The 26,847-nt window shown below is 38.7% G+C and overlaps 2 protein-coding genes across 2 annotated transcripts; both read right to left on the reverse strand.

The window, feature by feature from the left end:
* Nucleotides 1-2,429: 2,429 nt before the first annotated feature.
* LOC141841577 (uncharacterized) lies at nt 2,430-3,284 on the reverse strand. Its single transcript, XM_074729754.1, has 2 exons — nt 3,106-3,284; nt 2,430-3,021 (listed from the first exon to the last, which is right to left on the reverse strand). The coding sequence occupies exons 1-2, from the start codon at nt 3,209-3,211 to the stop codon at nt 2,570-2,572; spliced, it is 558 nt and encodes a 185-aa protein (XP_074585855.1). The 5' UTR covers nt 3,212-3,284; the 3' UTR covers nt 2,430-2,569.
* A 12,784-nt stretch (nt 3,285-16,068) lies between these two features.
* LOC141812821 (adenine/guanine permease AZG2-like) lies at nt 16,069-17,751 on the reverse strand. The gene has a single exon (XM_074700784.1). The coding sequence runs from the start codon at nt 17,749-17,751 to the stop codon at nt 16,069-16,071; it is 1,683 nt and encodes a 560-aa protein (XP_074556885.1).
* Nucleotides 17,752-26,847: the final 9,096 nt, after the last annotated feature.

Below are 26,847 nucleotides of genomic sequence, written 5' to 3' on the forward strand. Positions count from 1 at the left end.
CTAATAAAGAAATTTAACTTTTTCTCTCATATATATATATATATATATATATATATATATACTACTACAACTTAGCTTATATGGCCATGACAAAGGAAAGGAAGTTCAAAAATAATTTAATTCTTCCTGTATTAAATTTATTATTATATTTTTTAAAAATAAATACATGTATTAGATAATTTAATTTATTATGATAATTTAATTAGTCACTACATAATTCAATCATATTTGACTCGACGAAGACTTTTTTTGAGTTTCAAACATATAATTTAGTTTAGACTTCAAATAAAATAATATTTCAAAGTGTTTATAGACAAATCAATTGTATACATTATATTTTTACATATTATAAATTTAGAATATAAATAAACTCAAGACGGTAGCCGATAGAAAAGATAAAAAAATTACATTAGAAAGTCTTGAAGAGAATAAATGAAAAAAAAAAAGTAGATTATATATCAAGTAATGATATGCACCGAGTTGTAAAGTAAACCCTAATTAGTCTTCTTTGTAGAAAAAATAGTCTTTAACTTTTTCATGGGTTGCTATTAGGGTTGCGCATTTGATTAAAATCGAATCGACCGAACTAATTGAAACTGAACTAATCGATATTTTTTGGGCAAATTGAATAAACTAAAGTTTATCACTAAAATTGAACAACACGAACCGATATAAAATCGATTAATTTGGTAATCGATCGAATTGATTAAATTATCAATAGTCAACTACTTCTTCTCCAATAATCAACTGTTATGTGGATAGTCAACCATCAACTGCTAAATTTATTGTACCCAATTTATAGATGTCAATAGGCTGCGCCACTCGACTGCTAAATTTACTATTCGATTTATTAGTCGAGTAGTTGATAAATCCTAATGAATCGCGACTTCGCAATAGGATCGTCGTTGGAGATTATTAGGATTATTTCACACCTAAATCGACAGTCGAATGATACTACTGTATCCGTCAACTTAATATTTTAAAAAATTTTGATTTAATCGATTTAATTAAAATTTTACATTTAAAATTAAGATCGAAGTCGAATAAATTAAATAATCAAGATTTTTTTAAAAAATAATTTTCAAATTAATTAAAATTTTAAATTAAATCGATTTGATTGATTATTTCTATTTAATGGAGATTTTGCTTAGTTGCTATACCACCGAAATCGAAATAGTGTTTCGTTTGGAAAGAGTTATGTGTAAACCACGCCACCTGCAAACATGAAGCTCTAAGAGCATCTCCAATGAATGCCCTATTTCATCATTTTAGTGTAAAAAAAATATCAAATAAACTCTAATAGATATCTCAAAGATTTTGGTGTAAGTGAACAGTGTAACACCACTGTTCACTTGCACCAAAATGGTGCAAGTAATTATTTATTTTAAATAAATATAATCTATATTTAAAATATTCTTAAATATTATAAATTAATATTATTTAATTAAATTAAATTTCTTTTGTAAATTTTATATATTATAAATTTATATTAGTTATTAATTTAAATGAGTAGTATTTAAAATATTTGTAATATTATTAAATATTTGTTTATGATTGTGCATTATCTTTGAATAACAGTATGTTTACTAAATTATTTCCACCATAATTAAAAAAGAAGATACTAATATTTATTTTATTATAATTAAAAATATAATATTATAAAAATTAGTTATTATGTACCATAAAAATATTAATTTTAATAATAATTATGATCACAATAAAAATATTTAATAAATTAATATGTATGTTGAAATTAATATATATACTAATTCCGTCGCTATTTCATGATTTTTTTGTAGTGATATATGTTAAATAATAAATTATAAGATGGAAAAATATAATATTCTAAGGAATATTCTTTTTAGTGTAGGAAATGGTGTGTATTGGTTGGAGTTGAAAAAAATTTAGTGTTATAATGACACCAAATTGATATTGAAAATGCATCAAAAAAGTTGGGTCATGCATGCAGAGTCTCTTAACAACTATCGGAGAGAGGAATATTCTGGGAATATTCTGTAAAAAAGGCAAAGTATATAACCCCTTTGGAAACTTCAAAATATTAGATGCATCCTTGGGAAAAATATGATTTTCTATTTAAGAGAAATGATTATAAAAAAAAAATCGTGCATCTAAAATCGGATACAATTATTATTATTTTTTCTTTTCCTTCCCTAGTCAACTTCGATGACCTCACTCATGGGAAATTACTCACGGATGACTGGCAGTTAGGGCTTGAATCTCTTCCAGCGGCGGCCGCGAACTCGGATCAGGCCGCTGCAAACTTTTCAGAATCACAGCCGGCCGATCTCCTTTCCTACTTCTTCCTCTTTCTTTTTTTCCATCTTTTATTATTTATTCTGAGGATCTTTTTTTTCCACGTTGAATTCCTTCCTTGTTCAATCCTCACCTCAGTAATCGACACCGGAATATCAGCTACAATTTCCCCAATCCATATGCTGTTTCATTTCTTGTAATTCGAAACTTATATACAGACGATCGACCAGATGGGATTTGCAGGTACAAACATATATATATATACATATCTAATTAACACCAGTACAATTCATCCTCACGAGTCAGTGACGGTCGTAGCCAGCTTAAACCACTGGCTATCCACGCCCTGCTTTACCGCCTGGTCTCCGTCAAACTGGTTGCACGAATTGGCGACGAGGATGCCATCGGCGTCCGAGTCCAAGCACACCTTCCTGCCGTCCCCCAGCTCCGTCGTCAGATGCGTCGGCCCCTCCGACTCCGACTCCGACTCCGACGCGAACGCCCACCGCGACTCGCAGATGATTGAGAGCCTGATCGGGTCGCCGAGCCCCACCGGCTCGATGCAGAAGTAGGTGCCGGTGACCATCAAGAACTGCTGCGGCGTGTACCGCCACGAGTCGGCCTTGGAGCAGGGGCCGAGCCTGAGCGGCTCCGTTATCTTGCTGCGCATCACGCACAGGCCGGTCGAAGGGTGGAAGATCTTGCTTCGGCGGTGCCGCATCACGGGGAAGCGCTGGTTGTCTTCTCCTGAAGTGGAAATTTCAAGTGGATAGATAATTAACGATCGAAGAGGCTAGGATTAATTAGCTGATTGGTTGTCTGCGATCGAACCTGCGAAGTTGAGGTGGAAGGCAAAGGATGCAGACGCGGGCTGTTGCAGAGGATTGGAGAAGATCAGCAGCAGAGGGAGCAGGTAATGGAGCGCGGAGGAAGCCATGCTTGCTGGTGATGGAGAGAAGTCGGTCGATGATAAATATCTATTAAAGTGATTTTAATAGAGAGGTACGTTTGGAGTGGGGGATCGATTGCCTTCTTTATAGCACATCAGACAGCAATGTCTGGGAAAAGATAATTGGCCAAAAAATAAATAAATAAAAGTATTTCCTAAAATCATCTTCTCATTTCAAGGTTATCTCCACCTACCTCTCCTTATTCACATGATCATAGATAGTTTATTCGTCTATCTGAATCACAATTTGACACATAGAAGTAGGATTTTCATCTCTATTAAAATTAAAATTTTAATTATTTATTTATTTTTTATTTTATTACAGCACCACACCTATAAACAGTTTGTAGGCCTCTTATTCTTTATTTACATAGAAGTAGGCTTTCATCTCTATTAAAATTAAAATTTTAATTATTTATTTATTTTTTATTTTATTACAGCACCACACCTATAAACAGTTTGTAGGCCTCTTATTCTTTATTTACATAGAAGTAGGCTTTCATCTCTATTAAAATTAAAATTTTAATTATTTATTTATTTTTTATTTTATTACAGCACCACACCTATAAACAGTTTGTAGGCCTCTTATTCTTTATTTGGGAGGGAGTGAAGAAAAGAGAAAAGTTAAGGAGGGGAAAGAGAGATAAATAAGTTCCACCTTTACATGTTTATAAATCGTTAAAATTTTTTACACTCAAATATGGAGATAAAAAGGAGAAGGAGAACTCAAAAATATTTTATTTTAATTTTATTTCTATTTTAAAATATTAATTCTCAAATTAACTCATTTATTTAGATATCTCATCTTTGCGTCGTCGCTCTTCACACAACGCACGTCGTCACCGCCCAGTGTCCAATGGCTCGTACTCCACGATGTCGACGTTGACGTTGGCCCTCGTCGTAAATCTTTTCGATGACAAGATTCAAGAGGACGAAGACAGATACTCCTAATCTTCTTCTTCTCCTCCTCCTCCTCCAATGGCAGGGACTTATTCAAAGAGCATGCGTTGTTCATTTTAAGACCTTTTATATCTTAACTTTTACGTGTAATATTGACAAAATTTTATAGTTTTCCATCCATCTTCTACATACGTTGTCTTTTTTAAGAAGTGAGAGTATTTTTATAATTTTATATATTTAATCTTTATTCTCCTTCTTTTCCTCCCAAATAAGGTAACACATGTTGAAACTTCCATCCCTTCTAAACAATTAGAACATAAATATTTTACTTCCTCTCCTTTTCTCTTTCATTTTCTTCCCTTCCCTTCCCTTCCTTTCTTTCCCTTCCATTAATGAACTTTTTCTCACCCCATCCAAACATAGCGTAAAGGGATATTTTAGTTTAAAAAATACCATTATTTTATAATAATTATAGTCATAAATCTTACATTATAAATTAAAATTACTTCAACTTAATTAAAATTATTATATTAAAATATTTTTTAATTAGCTATTTAGTTAAAATTCTTTTAATTTAATAACATTTTTTATATAGTAATTTTGAAAAATTAAATTTAAAAAATAATATTACTTTAACGTTAAAATACAAAAAATGTTAAAATATTTTTTTGAAATTTTTTAAAAAATAGAGTGTCTTTGAAGGATGATAAAAGTAAGGGGTTGATTTTTTGCCCAAGAAACATCCCTTTCTTATTAATTAAAATTGAGGGAGATGAGTGTGAGTCTTCTCCAACATAATTTTTTTACTCCTTTCTTTTCTTTTGCGTTTGCGCGATCTCTGTATTATTGCGTGCACGTAACTGGATGCATTTTTATAAGGCAAATGTTTGACTTATGGACCCAGGAACTCCCTATTTATCAATTGGGTGATTACATATGTTGTTTATTTTCAAACACGTAACGAGTTTATTAATTGCTTGACAATAAGATAAGATTTTATATTTAATCAAAGTGGCATTGATATTATATATTTCATTGTTTATTCTCCAGTAAATACCAATGACTGTGGTTTAGTGCTCCACAAAGAAGAGGAGTGAAAGCAACAAAATAAACATCCATGCATGCATGCAACGCCACTCTAGCACGCTCTATGCCTGCCCATCTTTCCTTCCCCTGATCTCTCCTCTTTGCGGGGACTCTGAGTTACAAGGAAACGAATAGTGTAAGACAATTTTCAAGTCCAAGTGATGAACACTACAAGAATACTATTAGAATTAACAATAAAATTTTAATTTCTTCACTAATATAACGATGAAAATAGGCTTCCGTCGCTACATTAGCAAAATTCCGTTGATATGTTATATTTTAGCGACGGAGATTTAATTCCGTCGCTACAGTAGCGACGAATGATTACTATCCGTCACTAATATAGCAATGAAATTTTAATTCTGTCTCTAATATAGCGGCGGAAGTCTATTTCCGTTGTTATATTAGACTTCCATCGTCGTATTAGCGACAAAAATTTATATTCGTTATTAACTTAACAATGAAAGTTTATTTCTGTCACTAAATTAACGTTGTTAATATCATATTTTTTAGGATTTTTCGGCCAAAACTTTTTCCCCTCGCGATATGTCTCCTGGTCTCCCTCTCCCGATAGGTTTTTTCCCGACGCCGACACCACAGAAATCGTCTCCGGCCTTCCTCTCCCGATCGATCTCCAATCTCCCGATGTCAGTAAGCTCCTTTGATCTCCGTCCCCTTTAGGGTTTAGGCCAAGCTCAATCTTTAAATCTAACATCGGACCTATTCTGGGCGAGATCGACAACCTTAGGCCCGTTCTGGGCGAGATCGCTAGCGTCGGGCCCAGCTTGGCCAACGTCGTCGGCGGCAAACCTGGCCTGGCCGAGCTCGTCAGTGTTAGGTTTAGGGTTGTGATGCTAAATTTTTTTGTCTGTTTATCTTGTAATATGTTGTGCTGATCTTGTAATTGTCATGTTGATTTTGATCCCAACTGATTTGTAGTGGAAAGGGAATGACTTTAGGTTATTTGCAATTGAACCAATTTTGTTTGTTAATCTCTTTGTGCTTCTCCAGACTATTTATATCCAAGTATGTTGAAATTAAATTGATTCCAATTGCATGAAAAATAGAATTCACTGATAGTTGTATAATATAACTGTATAATTTTTATAACTGGAAGTTTATTTCATTAGAGTTTGTCAAATACTGCTAGTGTAATATTTTATGAGCATAAGAATTTACCCATGCATAAAGCTAAGATGATATACATAAAAGACTAGTTACTAATTACAACATGAAACTGGAACTGAAATTGTATCTTAAATCTACAATACTGAATCTTTATTTTGGAACTGAAACTGGAACTTAAATCTAGCTACAACACTAAAATCTTATTTCGGCTCACTTTCATAATTTGTTAGATGAGCAATTTGTCATGACAATAGTATACTAGAGACAATGATGGTCAAATTCAGAAAAGATATGATTTCTTAAAATACCTACCTTTTCCTTTACCTTTGACAAATGAGTAGAGTTAGAAGTGAGGGGTAAAAGATGATCGAGGAAAAATTACGTCTCATAGTGAAAAGCATCTAAAATATTTGGATGCTAGTACAATACCAAAGCAGAACTTATAAATAGAATAGTTTTTTTTTACATCAAATATCAACAGTAAATAATTATCTACCTATTTAGAATGATCTTTTGTTCCTTTGCTACTATTTTTGAAAAAATTATTTAGTATATATATATTTTTAAATTTGGTAGCCAAATATATTTTAATTCTTAACTAATTTGAAAATACTGATCAAATATATAACCATTAATTGGGTTAATATTAACTATGATTTGTTAGATTTACAATTGAAATTTCTATTCAATGTGTGTTTAGTTTTACATATTATTTTTATTCAATGAAAATTTATTGTTGTAGAAGTTTATATGTATATGAATAAAACTTTGAATATGTACAATAGATTAGAAAATGAATTTATCCGAGTTGAATATTATGTTAGAGTTGAAGAGTTTGTAAACTTTCCTAAGAGTCATCCAAAATGCATGAATGGTTTGCTCTGACGAGCGACTTCTTCACCCCCGTCGATCACGGATCGGTTGCTGAGAGTGGCCAGCTCCGACGATTGGTGGCCGACGTTATTCCGCACAGTAGGGACATCAGTCGTGAGTGGTTGCTCCGGTAAGCTCTCTATCCCTTCGTGCTCACCGAAGCTCCGCAGAGGATTCTTGTTCAGCTTCAACCATCTCAGCCACCGAGAACACGAGGTAAGGGTTCCATTGTGGTTGTTGACTCCTTGTCTGTGATTTGCAGCAGGGGATTAGGGCAGAGTGGTGATCGACTCATGTATCCTTTGTTGGGGTTGCAAGTGGTGGAAAAGATCATGGTGTTAAAAGGATGGAAAGTATCTCCATTGGTATGATGTCTTTTGGGGAGAGCCCAAGAACAAAGCCATGAGAGCTTAGGCCCAAAGTGGACAATATCATACTATTGTGGAAATATTTTGAATCTAACAAGTGGCAGAGCGGACTTCACCGGACTAACCGCCGGATGAGCCATGATCCAGATCTAACCATGTGGTTTGAACCTTAAACAAAGGAAGTGGGTGCTCCCGTGTCTAAATCAAGAGGACCAGACACTATGTGAGAAGTCCTAGTAGGTCAAGTGGACCGAGAGGCAAAAAGTCCTAGTTGCGACTAGGTGGGAAGTCCTAGCAGGTCGAGTGGAACGAGGGGCAAAAAGTCCTAGTTGCGGCTAGGTGGGAAGTCCTAGTAGATCGGGTGGACCGAGGGGCAAAAAGTCCTGGTGGGTCGAGGATTCAGACATCAAAAACGACGTTGAGGGGGGCCTGTGGTCCTTTGTTTGAGGGGGGATTGTTGGGGTTGCAAGGGTGCAAACATAGTCCCACATCTAAAGTACATGGAAAAGATCATGGGATTAAAAGGATAGAAAGTATCTCCATTGGTATGAGGCCTTTTGGGAAGAGCCCAACAACAAAGCCATGAGGGCTTAGACCCAAAGTGGACGTCCTTGTTGGCGCAAAGCAATTGAGCGTGGTGCCAATGTCTTCATTCTGTGCAGACATGAAAAACTCAATTTCTTAACCCTAGTTTGATTTTTGTTTGTTTATTGTTCTGTTCAAAAGATTTACCCCCCCCCCCCCCCCCCCCCCCCCCCCCACTTGTTTGATTTTTTGATTTTGATTTTGTTCTTGTTGGTGTGATTCCGAATTAGGTGAATGGCTGTTGAACTCGAATTTGTTTGATGTTATAGATTGTTGAATTTGAATGGAATTGTTGATTGTGTGGTTCATTGAACTGTTATAATTTCATGTTCTGATTTGTGTGTTGAATTTTCTATTTTGTGTGTTGAATCTATGATAATGAAGTGGATTATTGTCTAGTTTGAATCTAGAAGTTGTAGTGTTAAATTAGGGTTGTTTAAGTTATATTGTTGAATGTGTGATAATGGAGCATAATGTTCTTATATAAAATGTTGTTGAATGGAAATAATTATTCATTGATAATGTTGAATTGAGCATCTTGCATTGCATGGTGAATAATTATTGATATATGAACCGGTTCATGTTAACGGTGTGAAAATGAATGGATGTTGTGTTTGTTGAAGTTGTTGATAAAGAACGTGTTTGTTACTTATTTTGAAATTGATAGGAATGGAATTGATGTGTAGAAATTGAATGTGGAGTTAATTTAAGGCAATTGGATGTTTAGATAACTTAGATTTAGTTGTAAATTTCTAATTAAATAAATTATAATTTTTTTAAAGTTTTGTACTTTAATGTAATTGTGCTAACTCTTGGGATTTAATTGTAATTATGTGAATTAGGGATGAGGTTGTTAATTTGGGTGTTGTTTGAATAAGTTTGAGATTAGGATGTATGATAGATATTAATTTATGAATTATGTATAATTAATATTCATTTGTTAAGTGTAGTATTTAATTGTTAATAAAGGGATTTTGTAAATACTTAGGAGGATGTTTGTTGAATAAGGTTAACAATAAAAACTTCGCACCATGTTGTCTAAGATAACTCCCTATCATTGATTCCATGAGGGAGACAACCCGTACCTCTACTATGCTACTTGAGTGGCAATTAGGGGTTGTGGTTAAATTATAAATTGTAATTTTGATTGGTGTGTGTAACAAATAAAATATCAAATAAATATATACAAAACACATCGTCATCGGTCCTCGGGGCCGAGAGATGGATGCCAAGTGACTGAGGTTCTTGTGGTCGAGAGACAGGTATCGAGTGGCTAAGGTTTCGGTAGTCAGGGGCAGATGTCGAGTGGTAATGTCACTGCTTCCTCGGAATCAAGTCAGACTGAGTCTAATAGGCTTGCACGGGCCTCTAAAGGTCTGAACTCAAGTCCTGCATTGGCTAGGCTGAGCTTGGTAAGACTTCTAATTTATAATTTAGTTTGACTTTTGATCTATCCGTGCCACGTGGATGTTAACTATCCTTCCCGTATCAATTATCATTAAAAGGATATATCATTTTATAAACTATTTTATATTTTAAAAAGATCTTTTATCTTAAAAATATCTTTGTTTCTATGTTATTGTAACGGTTTTAGTGAAAATTATTTTAACATATCAAAACTAAAACTAATTCAACTTATTAAAATTAATCAAATATTATTAGAAGAGTAATTTTGATCAAACTCTATAATTGGAATAGTTGTAATTAAAATTATTATATCTAAGAAAATAGTTGATTAAAATTACTTAGAGCAACTTTGATTAAAGTTATTTTAATTATAATATCCTGATCCCATCACCAAGCCATCTTAGCTGATTATACCATTGGAGAAAAATATCAATATCATAATATGACTGTAGTTGAGATTCAAATTGTAAATATTTAATTAATTTGTTGAACGTTTTACTGTTATACTGTGCTCGAGGAGTGATTGATTGTAGTTTAGTGCTGGACGAAGAAGAGTGAAGCAACATAATAAGCTTGTAATCCAAAAGACCACTCTAGCACGCTCTATGCCCGCCATCTTTCCTTCACCTGATCTCTCCTCTTTGCGCGTACGTGGACTTTGCGTTACAAGGAAACGTATAGTGCAAGACAAATTTCAAGTCCAAGTGATGAACGTTCAAGCTTCATTCTCTGTTGGACAATTTGGTGAATGAACCACGCAACTAAATATCTAGATGAGTACACATTTAATCTTTTGTTCCGATCAAATATCGCGGAAGGTCAAGCCACCAGTCAACGAACCGTCTGACGCAAGTGACTCGGCAGTAAGTTCAACTAAGGGCACCTCGGGCGTCCGCCGCTAAGAGAATCCTGAAATACACTCCACAAGAGAGGTTGGAATGGCGCTCCGGGGGATCCCGGTAAGCCACTCCGACGCTCAAGTTAGGGTTCCTGCCGAGGAAAGTAAAAGGCAGTAGTAGTAAGAATAGTAGTAAGAGAGTTCCTTCGATACTGACCTCCTGCATAGCGATGAGTTACTCCTTTTATAACCAACCTTTGGATTCCATACGAGAAGATGGCTGTTAGGCGCCTTGAGCCTACACACGGTCACCAGAAGAACCTTCCCTTTGTCCCCTCTATCCAGGCTATAGGCATAGGGGAAGCTCATAGGGGAAGCCCGAAATCGATCTCCCATACACCTTTATGGTAATGCGTACCAGCCACGAGGTTAGAGGAAGAAGCCACGTATAAGGACGGGGAGTGCCTTAAATGCGGCGGAGTAATAAGGACTGGGGCCAGAAGCAGCTGCGTCTGAGCAGCGGATCGGTCCTTCTCTTTCAGCGGTGACTCCTGTGGTCGGTGTCAGAAGGTCAGGGTTAGAGTTAACGTCTATCCTGGTAGAGGTGGAGTGGCCGAGTTTATAGACAGAGGTGAAAGAGACAGGACGAAACTCTCCGGGAGGCAAGCTGCCTCGGCGTCGACATCAAGGGGAAAGTTGAGCTGACTCTCCCTTGCCGAAGAGGAGAGCCCGCTGAAACGGGAGTCTGCCCTGCCGGGAGGAGAGGGCTTGTCAAGACGGGAGCTCTCTACCCTGCTAGAGGGGAGGGCTCGCCGAGACGGGAGTCTCTCCTACCGAGAGAAGAGGGCTTGTCGGGGCGGGAGTCTACCCTGCCGAGAGGAAAGGGCTCGCCGAGACGGGAGTCTACCTTGTCGAGAGGAAAGGGCTCGCTGACGGGAGTCTACCCTGCGGGCTTGCCGAGACGAGAGTCTACCCTGCCGAGAGGGGGAGGGCTCGCCAAGACGGGAGTCTCTCTGCCGAGAGGAAAGGGCTCGCCACCGTGGCTTAGACCTTGACCTGGCGAAGCTTTCAAGGGAGACCACGTCACCTTCCTTGACTCCCCGCATCATAAAGCATCCCCCTCAAGTGTAGTCGAAGGAAGCGTAGTCCGACTGACTGGACAGATTGTGGTAGAGAGGTCCGACGGCGGACTTCTCGGTAGATGGGGAGAACATCAGGGACATGTAGGCGGCAATACGCCTCACCATGTCGGGAGCAGCGAGAGAGAAAGGAGTGGGGAGAGGTATATGGTCATCTGTCGATCTCCTATCGCCTCATCTTCTCATGGTCACGATCCGATGGCCCTCGATTAGCTCAAGTGTCTGTCACACAGGCACTCCGGCAGTTACGGCCTAATACACCATCAAACCATAATAAATCCCTATCCTTATGCAAATTTGACAAGTCCATTTTTCAATAACATCATCTATATAAGCACAATAGACAAACAATCCATAAAGCAAATGCAGGAATATATCATAGACATGGTAAATACAAATCCACAAGAAGAATCATCCAATACACTCGAATCTCCTACATCCTAGAATCAAAGGAACTACTCCATGACGGAGAGAATACAAATCGGAGAAGAAATACAAGAAAACATCCTATTCCCTAAACTAGAAGAAGAAAAGGGGAAATAGGACTTATCGATGAAGATCTTCTTCCCTGGGTTGCAATCTTCTCGTCGGCGGAACGGAGGCGGAGGAATAGCTCCAATCGGATGATTGGATCGTCGATTTCGGCTCCGGATGGTGGTACGGCGGCTCAAGAACACTCCCCAAGGTCTCTCCCCCTTGTTTAGGGCTGATAAGAGGCTATTTATATGCCCTCTCGTTCGCTGCACACGGCCCCGTCACACGGCCGTGTCTGATAGACACGGCCAGGGCAAAACGTGCTTCTGGAGACGGCCTGCTGGAGACACACGGCCGTGTCTGATAGACACGGCCATGTGTGGTCTTCGTTCTGGAATAGGGCACGGCCGTGCCTGTGAGGCACGGCCAGGCACAGTTGAGGCTCTGGCAGAAGACACGACCGTGTCTGTGAGACACGGCCCAAGCAACGCTCTGTACTGGAAAAGTGGCACGGCCGTGCCTGGGAGGCACGGCCATGCGTTGTCTCTTTTCTGGTGCAGGACACGGCCGTGCTTGTTAGGCACGGCCTGGAGCTGGCCCTTCTCTGGTCTGAAGTCTTGTCTTTGTTGTTTCTTGAGGCACGGCCGTGCCTGTGAGGCACGGCCAGACACTGACTTTGCTCTGGTGTGAAGCACGGCCGTGCCTGTGAGGCACGGCCAAACGGCCCTGTTCTGTTACAACACACGGCCGTGCCTGTGAGGCACGGCCAGTACTTGGCATGGCTCTGATCTGGGGCACGGCCGTGTCTGTAAGACACGGCCCAGCACAGCAATTCTCCTGGAGTGGGGCACGGGCAGAGGCACGCCCGTGCCTGGCTTTCTGGTTCTTTCTGGGGGTTAGACCCGGCCGTGCCTGGGAGGCACGACCCTGTCTTGCCTTGTCTTCAATGCAAACTCCGTTTTACCCGTTTTTGCTCCGTTTCCGCCCTGCAAATGCATAAAAACAAGAGCAGACCTCCGATCTAGGACGATCCTAACAACATTCTATTTATTACATCGCATCATTATGTAGCGCATTAGGGTAGACATGCACAGTGCATAACATAGACTAGGGTATAGATTAGGAAAGTCCTTGCATTTGTATTCATTCTGGTACTCACATATAGGGCACTCACCACATTCATGCATATTGCATACTGTGCATTGTAAAAAAAAATTAGTTAGGGTCAAGGTGCATGGATCCACCCCTCTAGATCCATCTAGTCCGCAGCAAACGGCTCGCGATAAAGACGTCCCAAATCTGTTGATGGCTGAGGCTTTGCCAAAAAGCCTATGATGGTGAATAGGTCCACCGATAATGACCTATCTAGTCCATAGAAATGGCTACGATAAAGACACGTCAAATCCGTTGATAACTGACCACTTGCTAAAAGTGTGCATCTTCATGGCGGTTGGATGATTCTAGTGGTTGGTGCAATTGGAGAGCTGATGGAGGAGACTTTGTGATGGAGGAGCATTGCTACACACGTTGGTGGAGGCGGATGACGGGATGGCTTCATGCAGCTGGAGTGCTGATGGAGGAGTTCTGCTACACTTGCTGGTGGAGGCAGTCGACGGGACAGTTTCCTGCTTCATGGCGGTTGGATGCTTCTAGCGGCTGGTGCAGTTGGAGACCTGATGGAGGAGACTTTGTGATGGAGGAGCATTGTTACACATGTTGGTGGAGGCGGATGACGGGATGGCTTCATGCAGCTGGAGTGTTGATGGAGGAGTTCTGCTACACTTGCTGGTGGAGGCAGTCGACGGGACAGTTTCCTGTAGTTGGGGAGCTGGAGGAGGAGACTTTGAGATGGAGGAGTTTCTACTACACTTGCTGGTGATGACAGTTGATGTCGAGGCCACACGAGAGACATGGTTGCCGATGGAGACTTCATATGCAGCACCGTGGATGTTGGCGAGCTGATGTACTCGAGCAGAGGGTACGCACGTTTGAGCAAATGGGCGAGGGCTACCCTCCCCCCCCCCCCCCTCACGAGATGGCACGACTACCTGAGGGCTACCTGCAGAGGACATCAGACACTTCGTCGGTTATTGTACACATGATTAGAGTGTGAGACATATGAGCATGGTACCCATGAGAGCACATGTACAGCATACCTTGGTGACTGCTCAGATCTGACAGTTTGTCAGACATGATATGAGCCGACGCCAAGGGAGCTCCTATATGGTTGTGCAATTTCTTTGATAATATGCATATTTACCTTTCATAAAAAAAAAGACTGCCGGTCGTGATTTTATAGTGGAGCGGTCTCTTGACAAGCGATCATTCAACGATGCAGTCACAAAATCACGGTTGCAATGTGGTCGAGGCATGAGTGACCGCATGGCTATGATTTCTCGCCCGCTTGGTCATGACTTGGCAGCTAACTTTTCATAATCACCTGGCCACGAAATTGGGATTAGTTGGCTAAGAACAGCCACCTAATTACTGTGATTGCATGGCTAACTCAGTTACAATATCGCGACTAGCTCAGTCATCTAACTGCCATTTTGTGGCCACTAAGTGGCCATAGAGCCACTGTTGCACTATCATAACCGTTTGGCGGGACACAATTTTATGGTCATCTATTCAAGTGGCCATCGAACAATTCAGTTGATTTGCATCGATAAAATGTTTTTTTTTAAAAAAAAATAAGGAATTAGAAAGCAAAAAAAAAAAAATACAATTGAGAATTTTGTAAATTGTAGCTTTACATTTCTAGAGTAAACGGAATAAATTAGGCCAGATAGACATAGCTGGAAAGAAAATATTAATTATAATAGTTCGTACAAATAATTTAATGCTATCAATTTATATGTTTTAAATAAAATAAATTATATTAAAAATGAAATAAATATAGGATGAAAATAAAAAGGGCACTCATCATTTATAATATAGTCCGACTGATTTTTTTTTCAATTAAAATGAAATGGACGGCTCATTTAATATAAAGATCAAAATACACTTACTTTATATCTGATTTAAAATTTTGGATGCTTGAATCGAATTTAAATTTTGAACTGGATTTAAGGGTTTAAATTACAATCGATTGTTATACGTTGCAACAACTACATATTAACTTTTATATATTTGTAGTAACTATATGTTATCTTTTATACAATCGATCATGATTAAATAATATTCATTTGAAATATAATGGATGTCATAAAGTTCTCTTTATTTATTTGCTCAAGCAATTAGGTACTACACGTTATAGCAATTACCTGTTAGCTTCTACAAGATCAATCGTGATTAAATAATATTCATTTGAAATGCAATGATTGTCATAGAGTCCTTTTATTTGTTTTATTTATTGAAATATTATTTTGATTAAATTTTCACTCTATTAAGTAAAATCAAAATAATATACTAATTTTATTATAGAAATTAACAATCAACTTTTACACGAAACTAATAATCAACTTTTATGTGTTCTAGAAGTTATATGTTAACTTCTATATAAGGTTTAAAATTTAAACTCAATTTAAAAATATAAAATTTTTAAACTAGAGATAAAAGTAAAAATATTTCAGATAGTTCACCTTAAATGAGATATAAGATGTTCATTTGAGTAATGTCTATCTGATAATTTTACAAATGATTGTGGACGCGCAATATAAAAGTTAAAAGATTTAAACACCTAAATTTAGATCTTTATGAAAAAAAATTGTACCCTTTCATAAAAATTATACTAATTTTTAAATTGCAAATAGCTAAAGTCCACATAACAGCTTGTTCTTTATGTTTTTTATATTTGTAATTAGTCAGAATGGCGCCTAGTCAGTCAAGCCACTGACCGCTGTCCAGGAACCCTTAAATCCAAAGAAACAAGACAATTAACGAAGACGAAATCTAAAGCATCAAGATATTACAAGCAAAATAAGCACCTCCCAACTTTTCTTCAACTCAGAAATGGCCTTCCAAATATAGAAAGAGCAGTCGGACGATTTTTTTTCTTCTTCTTAAAATGAACAAACAAACAAAACAAAATAATAATATAGCATAACATCAAACAGGTGGTGTGCCGGGGATGATGTCCGCAGCGGCGGCGGCGGACACTTGATTCTGCGCCTCCCCCATCACCTTCCTCACCTTCTCCACCCACCGCCACGCCGCCACCACGTAGTCGTACAGATGCAGCGCCCAGTGCAGCGCCACCCCCGCGATTATCCCGTTCGCGATCGAGTACGTCAGCGGCATCAGGATCATGGTCGCGAACGCCGGCACGGCCACCTTCGTCTCGCCCCACTCGATCTCCCTCACCACCACCATCATCATCGCCCCCACCAGCACCAGCGACGGCCCCACCGCCCACGGCGGCACGCTCGTCAGCAGCGGCGCGAAGAAGGCCGACGCCAGGAATAACGCCGCCACCGCCATCGCCGTCACCCCCGTCCGGCCACCCTCCCTCATCCCCGCCGTCGACTCTATGTAGGTCGTCACCGTCGTCGTCCCCAGCGCGGACCCCACGATGGTGGCCCCCGCGTCGACGATGAACGCCCGGTACTCCCCCTCGAACCCGCCCCTCTCGTCGGTGAACCCCCCGTACTCTGCCATCGAGTACATCGACCCCGTCGTGTCGAGGACGTCGACGTAGAGCAGCGTGAGGACGGAGACCCACACTCTGCCTTTGTTGAAGCCGCGAAAGCTTATTCTCCCCGCCGTGTTCTTGATCATGTGGAAGCCCACCACCTGTTTGAAGTAATGGTAATGAGAGTTCCCCTGATCGGTGTATGGGAAGATTGTGACGCTCGTCCCTCGGAACCAGGAGATCACAGTGACGAACACAATGCCATAGATCATACTGCCTTTCACCTCCCTCGAGAGGCACACCGCGGTGATGAGGAAGCCAACGGCGGCGAGCCAGAAGGTGGGGCTTTGCATCACGCCGCCAAGGCACTCACCCGTGGCCGCGTCGGTCCTGGCGCAGGCCGCCACGGCCACTAGTGTGGACTTGCTCGGCCCGACGAGGCCCATGCCCTCGCGGGCCTGCAAGCCTGTGAAGGCGAGGAAGAGCCCGATGCCGGCGGCGGAGGCGAGGCGGATGGAACGCGGGATCATTCGGGCCAACTTGGCGCGCAGGCCCAGCACCGAGAGGACGAGGAAGAGACAGCCTTCGAGCATGACGGCGGCCATGGCGGTCTCGTACGCCACCGGGCCGCTCCCGCGGAAACCCACCATGTTGTAGGCGAAGTAGGCGTTGGCGCCCATGCCAGGGGCCAGCGCGAGCGGCAGGTTGGCGACAGCGCCCATCGCGAAGCTGCCGACCATGGCGGCCACAATGGTGGCCATGACGAGGTCGCTCTTGGTCGTCTCCAGACACTTCTGGTACTCCGGATCGGCGTTGAGGTCGCAGGGGTGTGCGGTTGGAGCGCCGTGGCGCGAGTGGGTGGAATTGGCAACGACGGCGTGCGCATGTGTGCAGTGGCGGGGAGTGCAGGGGCCACCGGAGTCGCCGAGGATGGCAGCGTTGACGGAGACGATGTAGGCCATGGTGAGGAAGGTAGCGGCGCCGGCGCGGAGCTCCTTAGTGAAGGAAGTCTTGCGAGCCTCGATACTGAAGTACTTGCCGACGCGGCTGCCGGCGACGGCGCGGTTGATGGCGCCCTCAGCCCGGCGCCATGAACCAGAGAGGCTCCTGTACGACTCTTTGCTCATCTCTCCCAAGCCTTTGCATGCCCCTACCTCCATTGCTTCGCTACTTCGCAAGCTAAACAAACAGGTACAAATCGTTCTCTATTTGTGCATTAGTTGATGAATGAGTCTGCTCCTTTTATAGATGAAATTTCAAAACTGTGATGAACAATTCAGACATTTTTAAACTTGAAAATCATAATTAATGCTGCACATAATTGTGCTGGTAATTGATGGCTGCATAATATGCTTTATTGATCAGTGATTAGAGATGACCATCCAGCCAGTGATTCACCTATTATATATATAAATTAGGCAGATGAACTGATATATATATTTTTTTGCTGCATAGGACAGACACTATTATTAGTGAGATACAGATCGCAGGATTCCAACTAAAACTTGTACAAATTAAAAAGAAGAAAGCTACTAAAAGTGCCACTGGGAATAAGATATTCACTGAATCAAAGGGCAAAAGTGCATTGAACTCTTGGAACTCAAACAGATTCGATCTTTATCTACTCTAACATTTCCTTTTGCACTCAGTCCCTGCTTTGCGGGTATTTAATTCATCCCAGTACTAAAGGGACACTGCATTCTTGCATGCGTGAGAAGAGAGAGCTTCTAGGTATGTTTTTTTACACTACTGAAAAGTGTATTCTTTTTCAGAAAACAAAAACTCAAAAGAAAGTCTGCCTGGAGATGCTTTTGAGTCCTCATTTTGAAATTGTAGTATAATTATGCAACAGGGATTCTGTCATCATTTTGTATGTATTGAGACTAATTATAGTGCTTCTGGTCAAACAGAGGTGGATGATAATTAAGACCTGCACTACAGCCATAACTAGGCTTTCTCTCCTTTTAAGGGACGCATTATTCTCTCTTTTTGGCATAGGCTATGATTCCACCCATCTGTTAATTTGTATGATGAGATGATGGTGGGAGCTGTTTGAGGTGTTCAGTATGCAGATGGATGCCATGTTCGTGTGTTCTTTGGGAAGACTAATATAAAAAACTTCTTTCACTTCTGTCAATCCAAAGTTGCAGTGTTGTTAGATTGACGTGAGTACTAAAAAGAGAAGAATTGACAAGGACACTAGGATTTGTTGAGTTGGATTAGTGGAATGATATAGGTAAATTGGTGTGAGAATCTTAACTCAGAACTTAGTTGTATGTGTGTGTGTATGTATAACTTAGAATTTTTCAGCTCAAGATAATTGTAGCTCACTTTATCAAAAGTTATAGAGCCTCCATAACTAGTTCACAACTCATCACATGAGATAAAATTGGTAGTCATAGGCTTCAAGATCAATGTCCTTGTTAACATCCGTAGCCAAACTCATAACTCAAATCATAGTGTAAGACTTGATGGTGGTTACACTATCATTCAAGTAGCCCTTTTCAACACTTCACCATGCGTTTGATTCATCCACTTTGGTACCAATTATGATGACTCGCTTACAACACATTCGCTTGAGAAATCTGTATCGACTTCGTTCAAATATCTAGATAAAGCAATAGATTTTGTTGTTCAGATAAAATTTTATGTGGAATTCATCGTGACACTCACGGTGAGTAAATCCTTCATGTAGGGGTGGGTTGGGGAAGAAGAAAAGAAAAACAACATGAGAGTCCATTATCAGTGGTAAAGATGCTTGGTGGATTTTCATAGCACCACGGGTTGATCCTCAATTGAAGTATACTTATGCTTTATTTGGTGGAAAGTTATGGTATCCAGTGCCATGTACGATTATCCAAGGGCCCATGGACCCATTTGATTGAACGATTGCGTTGCAGCCCATGACGAAGTACTCAGGTGGAGCATGACTCTCATCAATGTGGGCAAACTACGAAGGTCGATCGTTGGTGTCCAAAAATACCAGTATTTTTTGAATTTACTCTGATGATGATTGATGAAAAACTTCCATAAAGCAGGGTTGGTCATCTTAAGACTTATTAAAAATTGAATATTTGAGTTATCAAAAATAAAATGTGGGATGAAAATGTGTTCCATGAGTGTACTCAGTAGTATTAGGATCAGTTAAAAGAATCAAAATTCGAATTCTTTTGAAAATAAATATTTTAGAAATTAATTTTTAAATATGCATAGATTATATTTTAAATTTACAATATTTTACTAAACCACGTACTTGATTTTGTGTATTACTCAAAACACGTATCTCTTTCCCATAATACCTCTCTTCCTTTTCACTTCACTCGGAAAAAAAAAAACTTTGAAGCATTTTTTTTTTTGCTAAAAAATCTAATCTCTCAGCCTTCCTCCATCTTCGTCTCGACGAGTTTCCATTATCGTCCCCTACGCCTTCCTCTAGTGACACAAAGAAACAAGACAAGTCAGTGATAGTTTGAGATCAAGGCTAAAGCTCTCGATTGATTCGTGGTGAACTCTAGGAATAAGTAGTGTTTCTGATCAAGATTTAGAAGAAAGTGAACAATATGGAAGTTGTGGCAAGCTACGTCAAGGGCACCGAACTATGACTTGGTCTGTCAGACTATGATGCGTCGGAGGAGCTGATCATGAAGGACAAAAAATGAGCACTTCTAGAGGATGAGACCAACTTCGTCAATTCTTTGCTAGAGGGCAACTCTAGTTGTAGGAGTGTTGGCGTGTCACTGGTGGTGAGTGAGTTTTTGATTTTGAATCAAAGATGTTGTTCTAGTCAATACACCGTTGATGGTTCTAACACTGGTTCAAGGACTACCAACGTGCACGCTCCTGTGATGAGGCTGCAGAAAGAGAAAAAAAGACCTGCAAGACACTCCAAAAAGAGAGTTAGAATAGCGCCGAGAAGGGAGTTCCCGGCAAACCACTCCGACGCTCAAGTTAGGGTTTGACATGAGGAAGGAGTTTAAAGGGTTTGGGGAAGTTAGAGTTTATGTGTGCATACTTGTACCCATGAGCATGAGTTATCTTTTTATAGTAGTTGATCTCTGAAATATTAGCAATGTTTAAGAAATATTCTAACATACTTGTTCTGTTCTAGAAAGATTCGTTCGTTGATATATATTTGAGAATGCGTTCCTGTTTCCTCGGAAGAATCAGTTCTGCCTCCTCTCGATTTCGGCGGAACGATCATGTCTTCAAATAAGCATCACGTGCCGAAGGTTAACCCTGGATGCAGGAAACGTGCTGAGACCGAGTCATGAGGTCAGCACAGGACGTGGGAGGCGTGCCGAGACCAAGCCATGAGGTCGGCGCAAAATGCAAGAAGCGTGCCAAGACCGAGTCAGGAGGTTGGCACAAGATGTGGGAGGCGTGCCGAGACCGAGTCAAAAGGTAGGCGCATGCCGAGACCGGGTCAGGAGGTCGATGCATGCCGAGACCAGAGCAGAGAGTCGGCATATGTTTAAGGAAACATACCGAGACCAGCATAGAAGGTCAGCCCATGCTTAAGGAAGCGTATTGAGACCAGAATGGGAGGTCGATATATGCTTAAGGAAGCATACCGAGACCCGAATGGGAGGCTCACATGCTTAAGGAAGCGTATCGAGACTAGAATGGAAGGTCGACACATGCTTAAGGAAGCATACTGAGACCAGAATGGGAGGTCGACACATACTTAAGGAAACGTACCGAGACCAGAATGGGAGGTCGGCACATGCTTAAGGAAGCATATACCGAGATCAGAATGGGAGGTCGACACATGCTTAAGGAAGCATATCGAGACCAGAATGGGAGGTTGGCACATGCTTAAGGAAGCATACCAAGGAGGTCGGGGTTTCCTGAAATAGCTCTCGAAAATTAATCGATGCTTATTTTTACTCTTTTCCCCTCATATCTCATTATACTCGATGTCCACCTCACCACCAAATAACCCTGCCGGATCAGATGTGAAATTTGTATGTTTTAGGGTGGTTTTATTTTTTTTATCGAAAATTATTTGATGAAATGCCAAGGCGTAACGGAAGGCAGAGACGGAGGCAGACGCCGCTTGATTGTTTGTTAAAGTTAGCATGGATATGACTTCTTACTTGAGGAAGATTGACCTCAAGGTTTAAAAGGGATACAAGGAGTTCAGAGATGCCTTGGATAGCATATTTAAATGATTTCCCCTAGGTAAGAAAGTATGACTTAATTGTTACTACCATCACAAACTGATATACATTTGTATTTTTTAATAATTATTTTATAAATTATTGATTCTCACATCTCTTACAGGAGAAGTATCAAGAAAAGAAGATTACAATAGATGTAAATATATCATCGCTTACAAAGACAAAGATGATGATTTGATGTTGGTTGGAGATGTTCCTTTAGATTGAGTGTCATGCACTAGCCCCCGGAGCATAGTTGAGTTGATTAGTGCGAAACAGACTTGCTGAAGTGAACATGGATCGAATCTCAACGAAATCGAGGCAATGCCCTCCTTCGTAGTAGCCAACTGTAGTTTTCTGATTTACTTCCTCACAGATGGTCATGGGGTCGATCGTGTGGGACCACTGGGGTGATGGATTTCACCTTTTTGCTGAAGAGTGTCATGCACTAACTTATGTGTGTTTGAGAAAATATTCCTTTTTTGTGAATTAACAAGAATCTCTTTCATTGTTATTTAAGAATATTTATATCTTCTTGTAAAATATTAAAGATAATGAAAAAATATGAAATAAAAGGTTTGGAATCAAGATAGCAAAAAGTTAAGCAGTCGTACAAAGAGATACAGATGGAACTTGAGCGTTTACTTCATGAAAATAATTATTTTGTTTAAGTTCATAGATGTTAAATAGAAAAAGGAAAGATTGAAAGTAAATTTTACATCACCTTATCGTCCCTATTCAGACAAAAAGTTAAAAATATGAAAAGAAAAATTACAAGATAAGATGTTAAAAGTTGTTCAAGTATGCATTTAACTGAGAATATCATGCATGTTGTATATAAAATGTGTTATTGCTCTGTGAAAGAAAAGTAAACTATCAACTTGACATCCAGTATTGTTTGTCTGTTGTAAATTAATATTTAGTATGTTATAAAATAATCTCGTTCTTTTATTTAAGAAGTATTTTATCTTAATCTATGTTGGTATTAAATTTTATTATAAATTGATATTTGAGAAACTATCAGACGAGTTTTATAAAATAGTCTTGGTTTTAACATATTAATGAACACATTTGTGATATCAGTCAATGAGTATGATCATCGTGACCCTAATAATGAACTTTTGATATCATTTCTCATGCTTGAATCGAGTTGAAAAAATCACTGCTCTCAATATAGTGTATCACATTGTTGTTTGAAGGCATGGATATATTCAAGAGCATTAGACGAGTACATAGATTTTCGTTTGAAATCATTCTGAGTTTTTTAGGTACATCAGCCACTTTTGGATGAAATTAACTGATGGACCTTCGTTATTTAAAAAATCAAAAATTTGATATCTTTGGAAAAATGAAAGTTCAAGGAACTCATTTGTGGGGTCGGTTAGTGAGTATGATCGTTGTAACTCTTATGATGCACTTTTAACATCATATCATACTTGAATCGAGTTAAAAACATCACTTCTCTCAATATAGTATATCACAATGGTATTTGATGACATGAGTATAATAAAAAGGCTAAGCCGAGTATAGAGAACTTTGTTTGGAGTGAATCGAACATCTTTAGGTTCATTAGCCACTTTGGAACAAAATCAGCTCATAGACTTAGGATATTCTAAAAATCAAAATTTTAATTTTCTCTGACATAGGGGAATCTCATAAGCTCATTTGTAGTGTCGATAGTGAATATCATCGTTTCACTATTTACAATGAGCTTCCGACATCATTTCTTAAGGCAAGAATGAGTTAAAAAAAAAAGATTTCAATATAGCATATCACAATGATGTTTGATGATATGAATATAATAAGGAGACTGAGCCGAGCATATAAGACTTTGTTTAAAGTGATTAGGACATTTCTAAGTCTATCAATCACTTTTGGGACGAAAATGACTAATGGACCTAGGACATTCGAAAATGTATTAGTCTTCCTTCATCTCTAAGTCATTATGTGTTGCTAGTCTTCAGAAGATTTGCAATAATATGTTGTTGATCTTCTGAAGACTAGCAACACAGTCTTCTACAAACATAAATATTAAATTCTAAACTTTGAGAGGTCATAACTTTTAATTCAGATTGAACTATGAGACACAATATATCAAATCAAAGATCTCTAAATGAGCTTCGATTCGATATATTTTGCATCCCATGATTCAACCCAAGTCAAAATGATCTCTCAAACTTTAAGATTTAATATTCATATTTATAGAAGATTGTGTTGCTAGTCTTCAAAAGATTAGCAACACGTTGTTGCTGATCTTCTAAAGACTAGTAACATAGAAAGACTAGAGATGATGTCAGACTGATACATTTTCAAATGCCCTAGGTCCATTAGTTGATTTCATCCCAAAAGTGGTTAATGGATTTAGAGATGTCCGAATCACTTCAAATAAAGTCATATGTGCTCGGCTCAATCTTCTTATTACACTCATGTTGTCAAACATTATCACGATACACTATATTAAACCCATTTTTTTTAACTCATTCTCGCCTTGAGAAATGATGTCGGAAACTCATTGTAAATGGTAAGACAATGATACGCACGACATCACAAATGAGTTCATGAAACTCTTTTATATTGAACAAAATTAAATTTTTTATTTTTAGAATGCCCTAGGTCCATAGTTGATTTCATCCCAAAAGTGACTGATGGATCTAGATATGTCTGATTTAGTCCAAACAAAGTCCTATGCATTTGGGTTAGTCTCTTTATTACACTCATACTATCAAATACCTTCATGATATGCTATATTGAGAGCAGCAATGTTTCTAACTTGATTCAAGTATAATAAATGATGTCACAAATACATTATAAGAGTCATGATGATCCTACTCACTGACTGATACTACAAATGAGTTCCTTCAACTTCTATTTTTTTTAAGACATCAAATTTTTGATTTTTTTTAATAACAAAGGTCTATCAATCAGTTTCATCCAAAAGTGACTGATGAACCTAGAGAACTCTGAATGATTTTAAACAAAGACCTATGCATTATATTAATCTAATGCTTCTAAATATAGCCATACCCTCAAATAACAATGTGATATTGAGAGCAATAATTTTTTCAACTCAATTTAAGCATGAGAAATAATATCAAAAGCTCATTATTATGGTCACAATGATCATATTCACTGACAGATATCAAAAATGAGTTCATTAATATATTAAAACTAAGATCATTTTATAAAAGTAATCATTTAATAGTTTCTCAAATATTAATTTACAATAAGAATTCAATACCAACATAGATTAAGATAATATATTTCTCAAATAAAAAAATAAGATCATTTTATAATATACCAAATATTAATTTATAACAGATAAACAATAATAGATATCAAGTTGATAGTTTCCTTTTCTTTTACACAATAATAACACATCTTATATACAACATGCATAGTATTCTCAATTAAATGTATACTTGAATAACATTTAGGATCTTGTCTTGCAATTTTTTTTTCATATTTTTAAGTTCTTCTCTGAATAGGGACGATAAGGTGATCTGAAATTCACTTCCAATCTTTCCTTTCTCTGTTCAACATCTATGAACTTGAACAAAATAATTAGTTTCATGAAGTAAATGCTTAAGTTCCATTCGTATCTCTTGGTACGACTAGTTGACTTCTTACTGTCTTGATTCTAAACTTCTTGTTTCAGATCCTTTCATTATTTTAAATCTTTTGTAAAAAGATATAATATTCTATAAATAACAATTAAAGAGATTCCTATTAATTCACAAGAAAAAGGAATAGTTTTTCAAACACACAAGTTAGTGCATGACACTCTTTAGTAAAAAGGTGGAATCCGTCGCCCCAATAGCCCCACACGGTCGGCCTCACGACCATCTGTGAGGAGATAAATCGAAAAGCTATAGTTGGCCACGATGGGAGAGGGCATTGCCTCGGCTTCGCCGAAATTTGATCCTTGTCTACTTCAGCAAGTCTGCTCCATCATAACCAATTCAACTATATCCCAGGGGCTAGTACATGACACTCAATCCAAATGAACATTTCCAGCCAACATCAAATCATCATCTTTGTCTTTATAAGAGATGACATATTCACATCCATTGTGATCTTCTTTTTTATACTCTCTTACAAAAGATGTGAGAATCAATCATTTGTAACAATACTTATTGAGAAATACAAACACATCAGTTTGTGATAGTAGTAATAATTAAGTCATATTTGCTTGTCTAGGGAAAATCATTTGAACATGTTATTCAAAGCCTCCCTGAGCTCCTTCTACTCTTTGTAAACCTTGTGGTCAATCTTCCAAAGTAAGGAGCCTTATCCATGCTAACCTTCACAAACAACCAGGTGGCGTCCACCTTCGTCTCTGCCTTCAATCGTGCATTGACATTTCATCAAATAACTACCACTTAAAAACATAGAACTACTCTAACAAATACAAAGTTCACATTTTTTATCTGAAATCGAAAACTTACTTGACCACCAAGGACACACCGACACTCCTGCAATCGAAGTCACCCTCTGTGGAAAAATCAATGAAGTCGGTCTCATCCTCTGAAAGCACTCATTTTCCACCCCTCGTGACGGCTTCTCCAATGCATTAGAGCGCAGCAGACCAAGCTGCAGCTCGATGCCCTTGACATATCTCACCATGGCTTCCATGTCGTTCATTTTTTTTTTTCAAATCTCGATTAGAAACACCACTGATTCTCAAAGTCGATCATGAATCAATTCAAAGCTCAAACCTTGATCTCAAACTGTCGTTGATTTATTGTATCTCTTTGCACTGCTGGACAGAAACGAAAGAGATGATGGTGGAAACTTAACGAGATGAAGACGAAGGAGGGCTGAGATTAATTTTTTTAACGGAAAAAATAAAACATTTTAGATTTTTTTATTTGGATGAACAGTGAAAAAAAGAAAAGTATTATGCGAGAGAGAAATTTAATTTGATAAATTCAAAAATGAGATACACATTTTGACTAATACGCAATTCGGTAAAATACCGTTGAATTTATGCAGTAGAGACTAGAGGGAAAACTATCTATTTATTATTTTAAAAAATGTTGATGAAAAATGTTATTAAAGAATAAAAAATTATGAGCCCCGCCTTTGCAATTTTGAAAT

Source organism: Curcuma longa, chromosome 1 (assembly GCF_044706935.1).
Source record: "Curcuma longa cultivar G26 ecotype Majalengka, Jawa Barat chromosome 1, ITB_CL_G26_1.1, whole genome shotgun sequence".
Lineage (NCBI taxonomy): Eukaryota > Viridiplantae > Streptophyta > Magnoliopsida > Zingiberales > Zingiberaceae > Curcuma > Curcuma longa.

Excerpts from the sequence above, each read along its gene's own strand:
- LOC141841577 (XM_074729754.1), bottom strand. The coding sequence starts at position 3,211 with ATGGCTTCCTCCGCGCTCCATTACCTGCTCCCTCTGCTGCTGATCTTC. Across the intron at positions 3,022-3,105 it reads CTTCCACCTCAACTTCGCAG|GAGAAGACAACCAGCGCTTC; the intron begins GTTCGATCGCAG and ends TTTCCACTTCAG.
- LOC141812821 (XM_074700784.1), bottom strand. The coding sequence starts at position 17,751 with ATGGAGGTAGGGGCATGCAAAGGCTTGGGAGAGATGAGCAAAGAGTCG.